The sequence below is a fragment of the Chelonia mydas genome, chromosome 9 (assembly GCF_015237465.2).
Source record: "Chelonia mydas isolate rCheMyd1 chromosome 9, rCheMyd1.pri.v2, whole genome shotgun sequence".
Lineage (NCBI taxonomy): Eukaryota > Metazoa > Chordata > Testudines > Cheloniidae > Chelonia > Chelonia mydas.
The window spans coordinates 101,298,321-101,319,507 of record NC_057855.1 but is presented as its reverse complement, the minus strand read 5'-3'; the positions used below and the strand labels follow the sequence as shown (position 1 = coordinate 101,319,507).

The window sequence follows — 21,187 nt, the reverse complement described above, 5'->3', positions numbered from 1 at the left end:
TTTCCATTCCATGGGAACCCCATCTATTTCGGTCACCTCCTTCCTAATGTTGTCGTTACCTTGGGTCTTCAGCCTGGTCCTGTCCAAAATTTCCTCTCCTGGGGCTAATCTGCCCAAGTTCTAGGGGGCCAGTCTCTGTTGCCTCTACTGGTTCAGAGGCATTAGAGTGGGGGTCAGACTCGGGTGCTTCTCCTCCTGGGTGGCCTCCTGTTCAGCTGCTTGGGTCCACCTACCTATGAGAGCAACCCTCTGGCTTTGGGTCAGTATTCGGGTTCCCAGGGCCTTAGCTTCCCTTCTTTCCCTTTTCATCTTTCTACCCCGTCTGGGAGGGGAGAACAAATCTGGGGATATTTCAGAGAAGATTGGGGGTTGACAGTCTACTGTGGACGCCTCACTAATTTCAGGGTCCCCCTCTCTCTCCAATCCCTGGGAAGTCCCTTCCTATGAGCACTGGGTATGAGAGTTTAGGGACTACACCTGCTGCTACCTCAGAAGTGTTTCCCTTGATTTTAATTTTTACTGGGATGGTGGGGTAGTAACTAACTGTCCCATGGACGCATGTTATCCCCGTACATTTAGCCTGCAGCAGCTGACTACGCTTCACAAGCTTCCCTGAGATAAGCAGGATAGCACTGCCTGAATCAACCAGTGCCGTGGTCTTTACCCCATTTAGCTTCACTGGTCTGGTGTACATATGTGGGGTTAGCGAGACCCCCACAAGGTGGATTAGAGAGCATGGGTCTGCCCAGTTCCCCAGGTTACACTGCATAGGCTCCTCGGCATTGGGACACTGTGCAGCTATGTCTCCCCACTCCCCGCAGGCATAACATCTGTATGGAGCCCTAGGCATTCCCTGGTCTCTTGGTTTGGGCCTTCTAACATCACGATCCTCTTCTCCCTCAGTGCTCCTCTTTGCGGCTTCTGGTGGGCCTTCAGCCCCTCTTTCCCCCCCCCCCCCCACCTGTGCTCTCCTGGTGGCCCAGACACCCAAGCTCTAGGGCTTGGTGCTGCCAGTTTAACCCAGGGTGCCTCTTCCTTAATTGGTCGGGTCTGCTCCCTTGCCATCCTTCACCTCTCTACCAGTGCAACAACCTCGTCATAGGTGGAGGGTTCATTCTGGCTTACCCAGGCGCAAAGGTCTGGAGGTAGTCCCCTCATGTATTGGTCGATGACCAGAACCTCTAGTATCTCTTCTGGACTCCGGGACTCAGTTCGCAACCACTTTCGTGTGAAATGGATGAGGTCATACAATTGGGACCGTGGGGTTTTGTTTTCCTGGTACCTCCACTCGTGATACCGCTAGGCCCGCACTGCGGTCATTACCCCAGATCTGGCCAGGATCTCTGCTTTCAGCTGGGGATAGTCTGCTGCAGCTTCTTCAGGCAGATCATAGTAGGCCTTCTGGGCCTCCCCACACAGGAATGGGGCGAGGATGCCAGACCACTGATTGAGGCCAGGCCTCCACTAGGACTGTCCTCTCAAAGGCCAGGAGATATGCCTCTATGTCATCCTCCCTCATCATTTTCTGCAGGCAATTGCTGGCCCATATGATCCGTGTCCCATCATGGCTGTGGTTCATCTCCGTAAGGGCCTTCACTTAACTTACCAGTTCCCGCAACACAGTATGGTCTTGAGCGGCCTGGTCCATCAACAGGTGATTGGTCTCCTGCTGCAGCCGCACTGCCTCCTGTTGCGCGGCTGCCTGGACACGGGTAGCCTCCTGCTGGGCAGCTGTGGCTTAAATCAGTGCCCACACTATGTCTTCCATTGTGGGGGGGGGGGGGAACCCCGCTCCCTCCCTCCCCCCCCCATACCCTCCTTCTTCCGCTGTGCTGTGCGCACCAGATCCCACCACTGACACCAGTTGTGACAAAGTTCCTCCTCTGCCTTGCTGGGTCCTGCATTTATGGGCTGATTTGCTCACCTCAGAGGTTCACAGCAGCCCTCAGTCTGGCCATTTTCATGGTTCAAATCTGCCTTTCACTCAGTTAGCCTCATCCCTGGCCAGCATGGGGAAAAGGAACACGAACAATCCCTGCAGTCTCTGCTGATCCACCTAGTGGATCAGGGAACAGGCCAGAGACTTTCCCCTCTGGTGGAACCCACAGTCCAGGTCAACTCCTCCGGCATCAAATAGGAAGTTGGGAGGATGGAGGGAACCCGGGCCCGCCCTGTACTCCGGGTTCTAGCCAAGGGCCCTGTGGATTGCAGTGGTCTACAGTGGCTCCTGGAACAGCTGCATGACAGCTACAACTCCCTGGGCTATTTCCCCATGGCCGCCTCCCAACATCTTCTTTATCCTCACCACAGGACCTTCCTCCTGATGTCTGATAATGCTTCTACTTCTCAGTCTTCCAGTAGTATGCCTTCTCACTCTCAGCTTCTTGCACCTCTTGCTCCCAGCTCCTCGCATGCACCACAAACTGAAGTGAGCTCCTTTTTAAACGCAGGTGCCCTGATTAGCTTGCCTGTCTTAACTGATTCTGGCAGCTTCTAATCAGCCTGCCTTGTTTCCAGAAAGTTCCTGATTGTTCTGGAACCTTCCCTGTTACCTTACCCAGGGAAAAGGGACCTACTTAACCTGGGGTTAATATATCTGCCTTTTATCACTCTCCTATAGCTATCTGGCCTGACCCAGTCACAAAATACAGAGCAGCATGACTTTGTACAGGTGGTGAACCATGAAGTGTTTGATCAGAATAAGGTCTCTAAACAGGCTGTTGCTTGAAAAGAGACAGAAGCAGGACTATACCCTGTCATATCATCCCAGGATTGCATTAGCTCTTTTGGGCACAGTGTCACACAGGGAGCTCAAGTTCAGCTGATTATGCCCCCCTCCATCCCCAAAATCTTTATCAGGGTCACTACTTCCCACGACATAGTCCCCTATATGGAAGTATGGCCAACATTACGTCTTCCTAGATGTATACATTTACCCATATTAAAACACATTGTTTGCTTGTGGACTTTACCAAGCAATCCAGATCGCTCTGAATCTCAGTAACCTGTCCTCTTCATTATTTATCACTTCCCCTATTTTTCTGTCATCTGAAAACTTTATTAGTCATGATTTTGTGTTTTCTTCTGAGTTGTTGATAAGTGTTAAACAGTTTAGGTCTAAGAAACAATCCGTGTCACTCCACCTGAAACACACCCACTCAGTGATGATTCCCCATTTACAATTGAGTATCAGCTCTACAACTTGGTATTTCCTTTGGAACATGCGAAATTTCACTCTGCTTGTTGTGGTATTGTCTTGAGGATGCCTCCCACTCTGACTTAATTACACATTTTAGGGAATCATTAATATGGAGAATCTGCTCTTTCTTGCTACTGTATGGGAATTTTCTGGTGTCTCCCCCGCCCCCACAGGCTGTTACAGGTCACCTAACAGAGTAATTTTATCCCACTGTTGAAATATTCTTTGGGGGGAGAGAGGGAAACAATACCTCTGACTCCACTAAAGAGGAGAGTTCAACTCTCAGGAAAAATGAACCTGAGTGCTTCCAGCGCTTTGACTTTCCTCATACTTTTTATACTTCCTGGATTTTGGAAAGTCTCTGTCAGAGGAAAAATACAAAAATGTGGAAAACTTAAAGGGAAAAGGGAAAGAAAAGGTTGTGACTTCTTGTCCACTTTCTGATGGGCCTTTTTACTTGCCCCTTTTATATGTAGTTAATGGTAGAGAGTTTCTGGGGCCACCCTGACCAGGATTATGGCTGTTCTGAGTAATCTTTCAGGTGAAGAGCAACTCCCACTTTCTATGTCATAGCTAACACTTTAGAAGCAAGGGTCTCATATATATATGTCAGGATTCCCAAAGCATTGGGCATTATAAAGGATAGGGAGAATCTTTAACTTACCAATTACTGTGCTCTGGGTTATCTTAGAATCATAGAATATCAGGGTTGGAAGGGACCTCAGGAGGTCATCTAGTCCAACCCCCTGCTCAAAGCAGGACCAATCCCCAATTAAATCATCCCAGCCAGGGCTTTGTCAAGCCTGACCTTAAAAACTTCTAAGGAAGGAGATTCCACCACCTCCCTAGGTAACGCATTCCAGTGTTTCACCACCCTCCTAGTGAAAAAGTTTTTCCTAATATCCAACCTAAACCTCCCCCACTGCAACTTGAGACCATTATTCCTTGTCCTGTCATCCGCTACCACTGAGAATAGTCTAGAGCCATCCTCTTTGGAACCACCGTTCAGGTAGTTGAAAGCAGCTATCAAATCCCCCCTCATTCTTCTCTTCCGTAGACTAAACATCCCCAATTCCCTCAGCCTCTCCTCACAAGTCATGTGTTCCAGTCCCCTAATCATTTTTGTTGCCCTCCGCCCGACTCTTTCCAATTTTTCCACATCTTTCTTGTAGTGTGGGGCCCAAAACTGGACACAGTACTCCAGATGAGGCCTCACCAATGTCGAATAGAGGGGAACGATCACGTCCCTTGATCTGCTGGCAATGCCCCTACTTATACAGCCCAAAATGCCATTGGCCATCTTGGCAACAAGGGCACACTGCTGACTCATATCCAGCTTCTCGTCCACTGTAACCCCTAGGTCCTTTTCTGCAGAACTGCTGCTGAGCCATTCAGTCCCTAGTCTGTAGCGGTGCATGGGATTCTTCTGTCCTAAGTGCACTTGTCCTTGTTGAACCTCATCAGATTTCTTTTGGCCCAATCCTCCAATTTGTCTAGGTCCCTCTGTATCCTATCCCTACCCTCCAGCATATCTACCACTCTTCCCAGTTTAGTGTCATCTGCAAACTTGCTGAAGGTGCAATCCACACCATCCTCCAGATCGTTTATGAAGATATTGAACAAAACCGGCCCCAGGACCGACCCTTGGGGCACTCCGCTTGATACCGGCTGCCAACTAGACATGGAGCCATTGATCACTACCCGTTGAGCGTGACAATCCAGCCAACTTTCTACCCACCTTATAGTGCATTCATCCAGCCCATACTTCTTTAACTTGCTGACAAGAATACTGTGGGAGACAGTGTCAAAAGCTTTGCTAAAGTCAAGGAACAACACGTCCACTGCTTTCCCTTCATCCACAGAAGGCGTTCTCATCATAGAAGGCAACTAGGTCAGTCAGGCATGACTTGCCCTTGGTGAATCCATGCCGACTGTTCCTGATCACTTTCCTCTCCTCTAAGTGCTTCAGAATTGATTCCTTGAGGACCTGCTCCATGATTTTTCTGGGGACTGAGGTGAGGCTGACTGGCCTGTAGTTCCCAGGATCCTCCTTCTTCCCTTTTTTAAAGATGGGCACTACAATAGCCTTTTTCCAGTCTTACTATCACAGTGTGGAGATTTACCTTATTTGTTCTTGTTGCTCTTTTGTTTAGTAGCTAGAGTTACTACTGCTCCTGTGCTCTGCCCTTGCAACAATGCTCTTGTTGCCTACCTTTTTAAACAGAGTGGGGTTTGACTTTGAACAGAAATAACATGCAGTTAAAATTGTTTGAGGACCTTGTCTGGCAAAATTTGGCAGTCCTCATTGAAGTCCCTTCAAATAGTTTGAGCAGGGACCCAGGCAGCCTTGGATACCTGTGAGCAGAAGAGGAGGGCTTAGTGGAAGTAGTCCCCGGCACTGAGTACAATGATATTTGTCCTACAAAGCCATCATTTTGATCAGCTCCCCTCCGTGCTCTCCAAGCACAGGAAGAGCACTATCAGCTGTAGGAAGGAAGAAGCAATGGGTAAAAAAAAAAAAAAAAAAAAAAAAAAAAAGACTGAAAGGGTTTCTGTGACTGGATACACCCCTGTACTCACCCTACATATCACTGTAATAATCTTTGTACAAAATATACCCTGTGAGGTATCAATTGAGAACTAATAACTTGGTGGTCATTAATATAGTGAAATATGAATAGCAACATTATATGTAAAGTTATGAATTTCCACTGTATGATGTTGGTAGCACATGTTCAAACCCACACAGCCCCTTTACAAGCATTGAGGGGCAAGAATGATTTTGTAACTAAAGCAGAGGACTAGGAATCAGGACTCCTAGGACCCATCTCCAGTTCTGCCACAGATTTCCTGGGTGACCTCAGACAAGTCATGTCAATTCTCTGTACATCTATTCCCCATCCATAAAATGGAGTTCAGTCTTCACTGTCTCGCAGGGATGCTGCAAGGCTTAATTCATTCACTTTTTAAAGCACTGAAATCCTCAGACAGAAGGCTCTAGAAAAGGGATCCAATATCAATTATAGGTGGAACATTTACAATTAAAGTTTCTCCAAGCATTTCCATTTTATATGCTCACATTCATAAGTTTACAATTTTGTCACAATTATTTTGACTAACATTTGTCGTCATGCCAAAAGCAGTTTTAAAGAAAAGTTTGAATAGAAACTGTTCAGTTTTTGAAGGGGTGGCTGTTCAGGGAAAATACAAATTTTCTGCTAGAAAAAGGTTAGATCTATCTGAACATCACTAGCACTTCAGTGGGAGGCAGAAGAAACCTAAAGTTTATAGCAGGGACATAACTGTTCAGTCACAAATGTACCTTTAAGAGGTCTGCTCAAAATCTATTTTGATATGGCCAAGATAAGGATTTTAAAAATACACCCTTCACACATGTGCAGAGGGTTCTGTTAACAGAATAAAACTAAATCTGTCCATGTTTCATTAGCAATGAGTATTGTGCTTGTAGAAGGGTGGAATACTGTTAAGGCTGGTAAGCTGTTACAGCTGCTCAGTGCTTCTGTCCTCAGAGCTCCGGTGTTTTCAGAGCTAATAGAGAGCACAGACTGCTAATTCAGTAGACCTCAATGTAGAAAGGCAACAGGCATGGTTCGGAGACAAAAGCACTAGGCCAGGTTTATCGCCCTCAAGGCACATTCATAATGACTTGCTCAACTTGCACAACTACATTAACATGTGTGCCCCATGGCAAGGAACGGCTCAGTCAGCAGCAGGAGTCTCTGCTGTCCCCTCAGCCACACCATAAACCTTTGTGATACCCCAACATGTAGAAAAACAACTGAAATAAACCACCTTATGTGTTTCATGACATCTGTTTGTTACCTCCCATTATCCCCAATATCTCAAACAAAAGATCCCTATTCAGTGTTCTGTCAAACCATCTTATCTTGTACTAGATTGGGGTGTAGCTATACTAGCCTTCTAAAACATATTTAGATAAATATCTAGTGCCTTGTACACTAATAACTTTGCCAAGTTCACATACCGAACAGTGAATTTGTAAGCGTCTATTTTAATAGATGGCCTGACTTTGGTTCATAACCTCTGGTTCAGGCTTTGCACCAGGCCCAGTGGTCCAAGCGCTCTCTGCTATATATAAACTGAGTGGAAGGTATTACTGGAGAGACAGTCTCTCAGTATTCCATTAGATTTGTGCATCTATATAGATAAGATTCCAGGAATGTCATTGTGGGTCACTCTGAAGCCTATTATGTCTGTAGAGTCAGCTTGAAGCAATGGAATCAACTACAAGTATGTTCAAAATATCACCAGGGTGAATTATTATTAGGTTTCACCATCTGTGACCATCCAGTTTTTAAGTTCTCAATAATTCACTTTACAAATTACACCTGTGCGGTGTACAGCTACAGTAAGACATATTTATGATGTACCAAGAGTCATAAGACCATTGTTACCTCTGATATCACAACCAACCACCACCCTTACTCCACAGCTAATTTGCATAAAACAATCTTACTGGATGTATGAGGGCAATTGCACAGATGGCTTGATCACTTGGCCCAACTGCCAGCACAACCTCCCCCAGATACAAAACACCAACACAATTAGTATGCACAATAAACCCAAACACACATAGCCAGCCCCTCATGGCAACACACACCCTTCATTCATCAAAAAAAAATAAAAGTCAGCATACACCCCCACTCAGTCTTACCATAAACCTAAGTGACACCACACAAATTTGAGTTCTCAGTCATTTTTAATTTACAAATTACACTTGTGAAACAACCCAGCTTTTCAGCTGCTAGTATATAAGTAAGAAAACTGAGTTCTCATTTTTTAAAAAGGTACAGGCTTTTAAAGTATGGTCTGAATGTGTTGAAGTAGCCAGGGCTCCAAAAGAATGCTGATTTCATTGTACTGTGTGCCCAGATTGTACAGGAAAGTGCATTTAACTTGTGGCTAGCAAATAATTGCATATTATGTCATTGTTTTAGAGGTTTTTTTAAAAAAGCAAACGTGGGACATTCCATCCCAAAAACTACATCAAAGGAACATTAATATTGCAAAATAAAGCACGCCAAAGGCTGGAAATGCCAAATTTAATGTCTGCATAATCTTAATACTGCCCTCTTATGCCCTTATGATGCAACTTTTAATTATATGAACACTTATTTTCCTCTACATGACCCAGTGTGCAGATTGGACATTGAAAGAGACAGGCCCCAGACAACTGCCGCCTTCATAACAGATTTTTGTTAGTGGCACAAGAAAGAGCTTGTGGAATTCATGCTTTACAGACTCAGCTTAGCCTGGGACAGATAACATGTTGTTAAAGAGACAGGGACCTACAGACTCCACCTCATTCAGTCCAAGGGTTGCACGGCAAGCAATGCATTAAGAATATGGCCCACACACTGAACAATGAGGATACTATAAATATTAAAAAGCTGCCTTATTCATGAAGCATATCTAATCTCTGCACTGAATGAGGCAGCCTTTTAGGAAAACTACTATGTGATCATGTAATCTGAGCCCATCATAATGCATATGCACCAGGGGTGGAGTGAAGTTGTTCAGGCACCTTAACTTTGGCTTTCTACACCATTAGAGATTCCATTTGCAACTTAATAATCTTTTAATATAGCAGGGGTGGGGAGGTGTTAATGGAATGTTTTACACTTTCTGTACATCTTCCAGTGGGGGGAGGGGCAGGGAGGGGGAGGGGGAGGGGGAGAGAGAGAGGGAGGGAGGGAGGGGGAGGGGGGGAGAGAGAGAGAGAGAGAGAGAGAGAGAGAGAACAGGGACAAAACCAAAGGGTTTACCAATATAAATTATATGCCATTCTCTGTTTCCAGTATCTTCAATTCCCTAGCTACAGATATTTAAGTGCAGAAATCACCGCTGGGGGGGGGGGGGGGGGGGGGGGGGGGAGAAATCACAGCATGTCTCCCATCTCCATGTACGCTAAGATCTGGAAATGTCAAAATAATCCATAAGAATGCTCCATAAATAGCAAAAAGAAAAGGAGTACTTGTGGCACCTTAGAGACTAACCAATTTATTTGAGCATAAGCTTTCGTGAGCTACAGCTCACTTCATCGGATGCATACTGTGGAAACTGCAGAAGACATTATATACCCAGAGACCATGAAACAATACCTCCTCCCACCCCACTCTCCTGCTGGTAATAGCTTATCTAAAGTGATCACTCTCCTTACAATGTGTATGATAATCAAGGTGGGCCATTTCCAGCATAAATCCAAGTTTTCTGGGGGGGGGGGGGGGGGGGGGGGGGGGGGGGGGGGGGGGGGGGAAGAACCTGGATTTGTGCTGGAAATGGCCCACCTTGATCATCATACACATTGTAAGGAGAGTGATCACTTTAGATAAGCTATTACCAGCAGGAGAGTGGGGTGGGAGGAGGTATTGTTTCATGGTCTCTGGGTATATAATGTCTTCTGCAGTTTCCACAGTATGCATCCGATGAAGTGAGCTGTAGCTCACGAAAGCTTATGCTCAAATAAATTGGTTAGTCTCTAAGGTGCCACAAGTACTCCTTTTCTTTTTGTGAATACAGACTAACACGGCTGTTACTCTGAAACCCATGAATAGCAAAGTCTAATTTCTTTTCTTCATTTATTTTTACTCTCAATAACCTTAATTTTCTCCTCCTTCACATCTTGTCTTATTTGACTACTCATGAGTGACATAAGAATTTTTCACTGACAAGCTGGAGTGTCTATGCCATTAATTTCTGCAGAAACTAACCTTTCATTAATAAAGGTTCTATCCACTAAAATTCTGAAGATAACCTTCCAAATGTGAACAGATGCAGAGCTCTCTTCTTTCTTCTGGAGTTTCAGCACCTCTGATACTGCCAAGAGCTTTCCTGATATATTGGGCATATTTTATTCACTCACCAAACCTTTCATAAAGATGGAGTGTTAAGTGATGCTGCCGTACAACATGCCTTCCATTCCCAGAATATGGGACTTCAAATCCCCAAAAATCAAACATTAAAAAACCAGGAACCATTCAGATGAGGTCTCCTCACATACCCTTGAGAAGTGTTATTACAAGAAAATCAAATCAAGTTATGAAGGCCAGAAAATAGAGTTAACTTGATATTTCATGAACACCTGCCCTCCCCATTAGGATACCTGCACATTCATTTTGAAGTATAAATTATTAGCCTAAACTGCAGAAATACAGCCATAGTAAATCCTCCTAATACATGACTCTTTTGGACGGCTCTTAGATGCCCATCTGTACCTTAGGTGGATTTCTGGTTTTGACCTCCATATGTTAGCTGGAAATAACATTTGAGTTGAAGAGTCATAGTTTGATTTTAAAAGTGTAGATTTTCAATTACCAAATCTTGTTAAGGTGATAAATGCAGCTGTTGCTTGGTAATTGGTGACATTATTTCCATCTGGACATCCCCACTGGCTTGCATGCTACTGCCAAGATATGTGAATTTACTCACTTCTTGTACTACTTTGCCTTCTAAAGAAATGCTTGAGTTGTGAGTTGCTGAATTCTCATTAGATTTGTTTTTTCATAACTATTAATCCTGCCTTGTTAGCGATGCTTCACTTAGCCCTCACTAAACCACAGAGACCACTTTAATGTATGCAACCAGACTGCTGACAACCTCAAGGTAAGACACACTTGTTCACCTCTACAGCCAGACAAAATTCAGCACTGAAACGAGTTATACTTGATCTCTGAAGGTATACATGCAGCTCTCTTCATATCACAGCAAAAGCTCTGCCAAGATGCTCCAACTAATTCTTCCACCATTCAATAAAGTTATACCTAACACTGAATGCCGCTGTAGAGCATGCAGATGAATGCTGGAATTCAAAACTGTGAAACATGAACAATGGCATATTCTTAATCCTTCCTCATATCTACCTATAGCAGATTCATAGATTTTTAGGATCAGAGAGTAAACTTCCCACAAAATCTTCCCCATGGTACAGTGATAAGGTGATTATAGTTAGTTTACAATGTAAGTTGGCTCCAGGACAGGACTGCAGCAAAGGGTGGTAACATGGCTCCAGCAATAATTGAAGCATGGTCAATACTGTCCATTACTTAAAGCACAAACACTGGTCAGTGGGCCCACATGCTCTCAGACAGCACCTCCCCAGAGCAGAGGATGACTGTGAAAGTGGCATAGCCTCCCCCTCTCCAAGAGAGGACAAAAATTGGCTCGTCAGTGCACCCTGCCAATCCATCTCAGAGTTGAAAAGAAGGTTGTCAGGCCCCTTTGAGCCAAAACAGGATACTAAAACTTGTGTGTGTGTGTTGAGGGGAGAGGGACAGCTCAAAAGAGTGCCACTGATCTAGGTGCTTATACATCATCACTGTAGTATCGGAGCACCTCAAAAACAATTAATTTATCCTCATAGAGGTGTTGTAAGGAAGAAGTGGGGAAGTTTTATCATTTTAAAATGGGGAAAACTGGCATTCCACTTTAAATCACACTGTGGATATTAAAGACTGAATTCTGTAGCTGCTTTAAAATTAATAGAGATCATGCTGCAACCCTAACTATTGCGCAGTTAGTGCTGCCCATAATATAGGCTGTTCTTCTCCCCAAATGAGGCCTCACACTTCCTCTTGGCTAATACATTTAGGATATCCAATAATGTATTCATGAATTGGTTTGTGATGTTCTTGTTGGTTCCCCTCCTTGAGGCATTAAGTTTGAGATATGACTTAACAGAATTAGGGGTATCTGTTCTGCTGTTGCTGCAGTAAGTAGCTTAGAGGGAGAATGACAAACCTCTGAGGAGAAAATGACAGCCTGCCAGCGCCACCAACTGTAAATATTTCCCCTGGATCAGGACTTGAAAATTTCACTTGCTAGTGACAAACAGAAGCTTTCTACTTTAACTATGGGAGGCCCAAGCCATTGTTTTCTACAAAATATACAATTTTACATAAGAAAGAGATAGGTTTTGAGGTTATAAAGATCACATGTGTCTTATCTTCAGGTTACACTGTCAGAAGACTCAGGAAGGCAGACAGCACCAGGACCACAACTGCAGCCCACCACTTTACCAAGCAGCAGCATTAATGGTGTGACATACTCTGCATAACTCTGATCAGTTTCAGAGTGTTATTCAAAACTCTGCAGAGCACAGTAAGACTCTGGCTGCTTGCTGGGAAAGCTATGGACATCTGCAGGCACAACAGATACTCCCTGAGAGAAGCCAAAGTGTAAATGGGGCAGAGGTGACTGCAAATCAAAACAGTCTTCTCATGCCACTCCCAGCTGCCAAGACCTCAGAAATGGGTAGCTCTGTGAAGCCTCTCTACCCAAGCGATAGCCAGGAAAGGTGAAGACTACAGAATCCCCACCACACGCAATAAGAGGAGCATCTTAAGGGAGGCATTTGGAGAACATCTGCCTTACAAAAAAATCAAAGAAGTTCCACGGGGAAGGGCAGTGGGGAAAGAGAAGCATCTGTGAAGAAACATCTTATATGAAGATAACAAACCAAATGAGGGTGAGCTCCTTAGTGGAGAGGCACTGAGCACAAAGCACGAAAAGACAGAGGGGGACCAATAGAGACGGCCAGTTCTTTAAGGTGGGCAGTTCCTTGAAAGTGAGGAAAAGAAACGCTAAATTGACAAGGAAGTTAACTCAGGCATTTGGAGAGAGGGAGGAACGAAACACACTATCCAAAATAAAACGGTGGCGCACACAATGCCTCCTGCTTCGCGCGGGAAGGCAAGAACCGCGGAGGGTCTTCTGGGCAGCGACGCGATGCTTTGGGGAGCCGCTTCACCTGGGTCCCCTCACGGAGAAAGCAGCAGCAGGCCAGCCCCAGGCCCGACGGGAATCGCCACGAGCCTGCCCCGGGCCCGCCCTGAGGCGACGGCTCTAGCCCGGTACTCAGGACAGCCGGCCTCGGGCTCAGCCCCCGTCGGGAGGCCCGGCCCTGCGCTCAGGGCGTGGGGAGAGGCCCGGGCGGGCGTGAGGTGCCCAAGATGGACGCAGCGCACCAGCTTCCCGCGCGGCCTTGGCCCTGCCGGGGCCCCGCGCAGCCTCCCAGCGCGCCAGACGGGCGCGCCGCCGAGACACCGGCCCGCAGCCGCCCCCGGCGGGGCTCCGGGACAGAGGGCCAGGCTGCGGCCGGGGCGCCCCGGGGAGCTGGCTCCGCGCTCACCTCGCGTCGGCCGGTGGAGGCCGCAGGCTCCTCTGCCGAGCGGGCCCTCAGCGGTAACGACCGGTACGAGAAGAGCAACCTCCAGGGACCCACCCCGGGACTCGCCCCGCGCGTGCGCGCCCCTCGGCCGCCACACTGCGCATGTGCGCCTACGAGCGCGGTGTCCTCTGGGAGATATAGTCCCTCAGGGCGAGCTAGCTCCTCCCTCGAGCGAGGCTGGGGTCGCCATGACTCCGCCCCAACCGCCCTGGGGCCGCACATCGGGAGCAGGCTTTGCGACCCTGGGCGCGCTGGCCACCCACAGGCGCCGCCCCTGCTCTCCCGGGCCCAGCGTTCTCCGGGCAGCGCGATGGCTCCCCAGGGCAGCCCAGGTCCACCCAGCCTGCCCTCCCGCCCTGTGCGCTCGGCGCTGCACGCAGGGGACATGTGATCAGAGCGGCCAGGCTGGGTCCGAGCAATGTCCGTCCAGCCCAGCGTCCTGCCTTCCGCCAGCGGCCAGTGCCAGGTGCTTCCGCAGGCGTGGCCAGACCAGCGATCCAGCCCTGTCCTTGCCCTGCCTTGTGCTTTCTGCAGTTCAAATACGTCTTTCTGAGCTGGGGCAGCCAGCACTGCCCGCGGTATTCCAAGGGTGGGTGCAGGTGGATCTCTACGGACGTATTATGATATTTTCAGTCTTACCTAGCCCTTTCCAGATGGTGCCTACCTTGTTCGCTTTTTCGGCTGCCGCTACACGTTGAGCAGATGTTTTCAGAGAACTGTCCCCAATGACTCCAAGATCTTTTTATTTAGTGGTAACAGCTAATTTAGACCCATCATTTTATATGTATAGTTAGATCTATAGTTGTTTTTTGCCACTATAAACATTGATTTTCATCTGCCATTTTGTTGCTCAGTCACCCAGTTTACTGAGATCTCTTTGTAGTCAGCTTTGGACTTAACTCTCTTGGACCTAGAATCCAATGTGTTGAGGGACGTGACTTGTATCTGGGTGGAGAACTTCACTTATTTATTATTTCTTAACCACGAGTGTGCTTTGTGTTGTGCATATTGCAAGTATAAAGACACCCCATGATCCAGAAAAGCTTACAGTCCAAAAGAGAAGGCAAGAGGCACTGCAGGACCCATAGGAAGAGGCTCAGTACTTAGCTAGCTCCCAGTGACCACATATTTTTTACAAAAGCCAGAAGTAATTTGGGCCCAAACTTTAATGTTTTTTCTTTAAAAAATTCTTTATTTTTTTTTAAGAAAACATAATTCTGTGTTTAAACTACTGCAAGAAATGAAACAATGCAGAAGATGTTTAAACTCAAACCAAGGGGTGAGGGATGGGTGAGGGAGCGTAGGTAGATGAGGAAACAAAATGAACAGCATTTAACATAAAAGCATACGTCCCATCTCATAGGTTTTTGGAATTGACAGGCTGGTTCAGCCCCAAGGTCCAGGTGTTCTGTCTCCAATGGTTGCCTATGGCATGTCTTATACAGGGAAGATTAGATCAGTGGTTCTCAACCCGCAGCCCAATCAGCACTCAGCTCCAGCCCATGTGACATCCTCAGGGCCATACAGGTAGTGTATATATTGTGTGAATGCAGCTCACAATGGTAAATAGGCTGAGAACCACTGGCCTAGATGATCACAATGGTCCCCTCTGCCTTGGGAATTTATGAAAAGTGAGAGGACAAGATTAAAGCTAAACAGAAGGAAAAGGGCTAGAGTGTTAAAAAAAGAAGAAGAAGAAGAGTGACAATCCAAGAAGATAGCAGCACATTCAGTTACCAGAGGGCCACTGAACATGAGACAGAATAACTACCTCAGCAAGCTCAGAGGTTCAGGCAGGTTGTCTTGTCCTCTAGGGAAGGTTTATAGTTAGATCATTTTGAACTATTCTCTGTTCGCCTATCTTAGTAGAAATGGTGGTAATTTGGGAAGGGTGTTCCTGGAGTTCAGAGGGGAGATGTGCCAGCAGGCACTTCTTGTTCATGCTCCTGGGCTCATGCCCTCAGCAGCAGGACTGGTTATCTGTGTCACTCCAGGTTACTACTAATAAAGTTCTTAGCTCTGTAGCTTTATTGTGCTCCTGGCTGCTCCACACCATGTGAAAGAGCCCATTTCTCAGGCACCTTGTTTGACTCTGCTTGGCCATGGCCCCAGTGTACTGAGGGGCTTTGTGGTGTGCAGGGCTAGGTCTGTGAGACTGAGCAATGTGCTAATCACTAAAGCCTTGAAGAAAAGGATCAAAGCCAGCACCAGTTGGAAGGGAGCCCTTCCCTGGAGGGGTGCCTGGATACAAGGCAAGCAGGGCTGAGGCAGGGAAGCCAAAGAAACATACTTGGTGCAGAGTACGTGTTGCAGGGAGGTGCCGTAAAGAGGGAAACCAGGAATCCAAAGAATCCTTAGCCACGGTGACCCAAAAAGCAGAGTCTAACCAGGTCTGGGGAAGGCTGAGGATGTAGTGGAAGGATCATGGAACAGCCAGGGGAAGCGGTGGCAGAAGCCCCCAAACATCAGGACCAGTTACACCATCAAAATCCTCCCAAATGAGGATGTTTGTCTGGTGGAGCATCCATCCCCTGCTACTCCAAACCCCAGGACCCAGTGCTCCCTATCATCAGAGCTGGAGCTCAGGGCTTGTGCTAAAGTGTCTCAGTGCCTAGACTCAATTGGGCCATCTTGTCCTACTGGTTCTACTGAGCCAGACTGCAGCATCTATACTGTAGGGTATGCAGACTGCAGCTTCTGGGAGGGCCTCAGAGCAGGCTGGGAGTTTAATCTCAGATGTGAGCCAAGGTCAGTGGAGCTGGAAGGCATCAGTAGAAACAAGGACAGCATTCTGGCTCACGGGGTATGTGCAGGTTGAGCCCCTAGAAATGCAGGCCCCTTTGGAACCACATAAATTAGAAAGACTTGAGGCCATCTCTGGTGCCTCTCTTCGTGGTCCCTTCCAGTTCCTTCCTTCCCTTCCATCCCTTCTCCACAGACTGCTTCCCTGCTTCTTGTCTCTGTTCCTCTCCTCTCTCCAGCTGTAGCTTGAATGCATGCTTGTTTGTCTTAGGCTGAGTTGTGCTTGGGATGCTTCCATGCTCTGGGTCTTCCAGTGAGGTGGCAACCACACCAACAGGTTTCTTCACAGCTCCCTCATGCTGTAGCCATTCCGCTGATGTGCAGCTGCTCGTGTAGTGCCCAGTGTTTTGCTCAGAGTAGGGGTAGACTGCAAGGTGGCTAAAATGCCCATTTACACGAGCACTCCCAATGTCACTCCCAGGGCTGGACCTATTGAGTTCTCTGGAGCTTGCGTCCGCCCACATCTGAAGACCCCTCCCCTAGCCCAATGGGAGGGGTCTAAACTAAACCCAGGGCTCCAGTGAAGTCGGGAGACAACAAATGATAAAACTGGACAGGAGTGAGAGTTACAGACTCAAAAGCAGGGAGCCAGAAGGGGACACTGAGCAGAGAACTCCAGACAGCGCCCACTGCTCCTCGAAGGCATCCAGGGAGTCAACGGACACCGCCCAGAGGATACGAGACCTAAGGGATGAGCGAAAATAGGCACCACAATTGCAGAATACCTTCCTGTCCATCCACCTCCGCTTGGTAGGGTGCACAGTCACCTTGGTCAGCACCAGGAGGAGGTTGATGAGGAAGTCTTGCAACTTCATGGGGCCATGGATGGGGTGAGTGTAGATCAGGAGCTGCAGGGAAAAGTGCAGCCAGAACCAGAGGAGAAGGCTCTGGAGAAGCCAGAAAAGGGGCTGCAGCCTGGCACATTCGATGTAAATATGCACCAGGGTCTCCCTCTCACCACAAACGGGGCAAGTGCTGGGAAGGTGGGTGAACAGTGCCAGGTACACGCCTGTGCTCACGGCTCCATGAAGGAGCTGCCAACCAATATCCCCAGCAGGTCGGGGGACAGTGTGGAATACACACTGTCCCAGCGGGGCTCCTCCTCCTCCATAGGTGGCAGATAGTCCTGCCACTTGGTGTTGGGGCACGACGTGAGGGTGAGGAAGTGAAGGGTGTGGAGCACAAGTGTGTACAGCTGTTTCCTAGGCACGGTTCAGAAACAAACCAGCAGGTCACGCAACTGGCTTGGGTACTGCTGGGGAGGTTGGCCAGGGAAGCTCACAGCACAGGGGCCCAAGGACAAGGTCTGGAGGGCCAGGGGTGAGGGGCAAGTGGGGAGCACCCTCCTGCAGGACCGGCTCAAGAAAGGCCTGAGAGTAGGGTTGCCAACCCTCTCCTGGAATCAGCCTTGATCTCTGGTGGCTATTGAAAGCAATCTGGGAGATTTTTAATAGGCCGCTAAAAGTCCAGTCGGCAGCACAGTGGGGCTAAAGCAGGCTCCCTGCCTGCCCTGGCTCCGCACGGCTCCCGCAAGTGACCGGCATGTCCCTCTGGCGACTAGGTGCAGGGTAGCCGGGGGGGGGGGGCGGTCTCTGCGTGTTGCCCCCACCCCAAGTGCCTACTCTGTAGCTCTCATTGGCCGGGTTCCCAGCCAATGAGAGCTGTGGGGGCGGTGCCTGCAGGCAGGGGTAGCGCACAGAGCCATCTGGCCAGCCCTGTGCCTAGGAGCCAGACATGCTGGCCACTTCTGGGAGCTGCCCAAGGTAAGCACCACCCACCTGGAGCCCACACCCCAACCCTGAACCCCAGCCCTGATCCCACACCCAAACTCCCTCCCAAAGCTCACACCCCCTCCCTCACCCCAACCCCATGCCCCAGCCTGGTGAAAGTGAGTAAGGGTGGAGGACAGCGAGTGATGGAGGGAGGGGGATGGAGTGAGTAGAGCGGGCCTCAAAAAAGGGGCAGGGCAGGGGCATGGCCTCGGGGAAGGGGCGGGGCAAAGGTGTTTGGGTTTGTGCAATTAGACAGTTGGCAATCCTACCTGTGAGGCAGACAGTAAGGCTGCCCTCACCTCCTAGAGTATTTCCCGGGTGGTATGAGGGGGTGGAAAGCCCCGAGCACCGGCCAAGTGCAAGGGGATTCAACCAGTCCCTTTGGTCATAGTCCAGGAAGGCTCCGATCCAGGAGGCACCTGCCAGGACCAACCTCGGGCACACCAAGGAGACGGAGAAAGGGCTCAATGGCTAGCCTGTACAGTTGGCCTGACAGTGGGCAGCCTTGACGCACCCGTTGCCCAAAGCTGATGGGTTTGGTCAGGGTCCAGCTGAGCTTGGACTGGACTTGGACTCCCAGGGCTAGAGCTTCAATGTGCTTCAAGAGCAGGAGGAGGAGATGTGAAGAAAAGTGCTGGAAGCCAAGGCCCCTAAGCAATACCACCCAGGTACTGCCTTAGCCACTCTGCAGCACAATCTAATCAGCAACAGCTTTACTGCCAAGCATTCTCCTGCCTCACTCTGCTCACACTTACTCTGCCCCTCAGCCATACTGCTGAGAGAAAGGGGAGGCCACAGCCCACTCACCCTTCTCACCGCAGACAAAGGACGGGTGAAACTGTAGGAGCAACAGCTCTGCGGCCCTGAGCAGGATCTGAGCAACAGGCTCAGGGACTGCCCCAAACTCTTCCCAACTGGTGATGAAAAGAGCAGTAACTAACAGAAGCATCTCTTACTGAACTGGGAGCTACTGGATGGGTCCCCACTCCCCTTCCCTGCTGGGGAGAACATCCTCATGGCTTCTTCTGCTCTCTGGGGCTAGTCCCTTCCATCCAGACTCTCTTTGCCCCAGCAACTTATCCATTGATGGGGGTCTCTTCAGCACAAAGGGTAGATCTACACTGCTAAACTTTTAGAGCTAGTGCACTAGAGAGTGCAGTCCAGGTGTTGCAGTTCTGGCAGAGACCTGTGGTGGCTGCCCAAGCTCAGACCAAGGGGGTTGCATGGACTTGAGACCTGCTGCCTGAGCCACAACATTCGCGCTATTTTTAGCACACTAGTTCCAGACCCACTAATGCAAGGCTGTCTTCTCGGGTTGGGAGGCTTGGTCCCAGCTGCAGTGTGGACACACCCAAAGAGGGAAACCAGAGCAGGGAGCGGCACCTCGTGCTGTCTGGGGGAAAGAGGGGAGAAAGAGGGGCAGAGGTGCAACTACAGACTGCTGGCAACTGGGGTCAGGCTCCCATTGCTGACCTGTTACAGTCCCTGCCCTATGCGAACACAGAGCCTGAGGCTGAACTCACTTTGTTGGCACTGGCCCACCTCTAACGACCAGATGGCCTGTGTCTAAATGTGCTCACCAAACCTACCTTACCCACTGAAAACAAAGGCGATGGGGGGCAGGGGAGAGGAGGGTTGGAATATGGCAGGATAAAGAAACTGAACGTCATAACTTAACCCCATCCCATGGCAGTGGTCAGTAGCCCCAACACACCCTACCCTTCTGCTGCTGGCAGAGGTGCATTTAATCACAGACTCATAGAAACGTAGGACTGAACAGGACCTCAGAAAGTCATCAATTCCAGCCTCCTTCTCTGAGACAGGACCAACAAAACCTAGACCATCCCTGACAGATGTTTGACTGACCTTTTCTTAAAAACCTCCAGTGAGGGGGATTCCACAGCCTCCCTTAGAGTCGTGTTCTGGAGCCTCACTGCCTTATAGTTAGAAAGATTTTCCTCATGTCTAACCTGAATCTCCCTGGCTGGAGATTAAGTCTATTACTTGTCCTACCATCGATGGCCATGGAGAACAATTGAGCACGACCCTTTCTCTGGGAGCCCTCAACGGATCTGAAGACTGTGATCAGGTCTCCCCTGAGCCTTCTTTTCTCAAGACCTAACATGCCCAGGCTTTTAACTTCTCCTCACAGGTCAGGTTTTCTAAACCTTTCATCACTTTTTTTGCTCTCCTCTGGATGCTCCAGTTTATCCACATCTTTTCTAATATGTGGCACCCAGCACTGGACATCATATTCCAGCTGAGGCCTTAGCCATGCCAAGAAGAGTGAGAAAATACCACCTGTGTCTTACAAATGACATGTGCCACAGGCAGAGAATAGCAGGGACTGAGCTGCACCCATGCCTCTGCAATGGCAGGGAAATGATTAAGTAACGGTGCGGAGTGTGAGTCAACTGTAAGTGTAGGCAGGACTGAATCATGTTCAGTGCCAGCTCAGAAACTTTGGTTAACTCTTGTTCCAAGTAGGGCTCAGCCATGGTTTCTGAACTACTGTTGATTGTAGTTTGGTCCTGTCTACACTTACAGTTAAACCACGATTTGCACTGGCTCAGCTGCACTTGCTGCCTCAACAGCTTCATTCCCTGGTGTAGACCAAACTTTTTCCTAGAAGATTTGGAGAGCAGGTCTGTGCTTCATGAACATTGGAGACTGCAGGCTGCTTCCTGCCCCATTTTACATATTCCTTTCCCCCTCTACTGCGCAGCCTTCTTAGGCAATGGGAGAGAAGGACCCTAATCCTAACCCTAACCTTTCTTGCCTATGCGTGACTTGCTTTAACAAGGTGTTTCTGTGTCTAGAGCCCCCGTTACTCATCTGCTCTTCAGATGAGTGTTGCAGGGCTGCAGCCCTCACTGATTTCCTGGGGCCCATCCAGACTTAGCTTATGCTTCATGTCTCCCTCTAATGCAGCTTTATGGTGCCCTTTGTTTCAGCTTCTGGCCTGTTTCTTGGGGCTTTTTGTGTTGCTGTTGCCACTGGTGACACACTCTCCAGGTTGAGAGGGCAAGGCAAGTCCAAACATCCACCTCTATTTTTACATCACTCTTTGTGGTGTCTCTGGGTGTTCATTTTGAGGAGAGCTGGGTTTTTTCTAGTATCACTGTTCCTGTGTGAGGGATGGGGGATACCTTCTCTTGCTCTGAAGGGAGGGGGGATCAGGTATTTGACTAGTATAGACTATTCTTT

At 48.6% G+C, this 21,187-nt stretch overlaps 1 protein-coding gene and 1 long non-coding RNA gene across 5 annotated transcripts in view; both read right to left on the bottom strand.

Annotated features, from left to right (window-relative positions):
- Positions 1–13,762, bottom strand: part of LOC102937943 (rho-related GTP-binding protein RhoG) — a 34,660-nt gene extending 20,898 nt beyond the window's left edge. For 2 of the 4 annotated variants that reach the window (XM_037908111.2, XM_043521925.1), the window contains exon 1: positions 13,368–13,507. Coding sequence is in view for 1 of the 4 variants with exons in the window: in XM_043521926.1 (XP_043377861.1) it covers positions 13,368–13,628 (261 nt within the window). In the remaining 3 variants the exon portion in view is untranslated. Of the gene's footprint in view, positions 1–13,367 lie in introns of all 4 variants that reach the window. The other 2 variants (XM_043521926.1, XM_037908110.2) reach the window with 2 other exon arrangements.
- Positions 7,922–9,311, bottom strand: LOC122461595. Its single transcript, XR_006283583.1, has 2 exons — positions 8,696–9,311; positions 7,922–8,635 (listed from the first exon to the last, which is right to left on the bottom strand). It is a non-coding gene; the product is annotated as an uncharacterized LOC122461595 (long non-coding RNA).
- Positions 13,763–21,187: the final 7,425 nt, after the last annotated feature.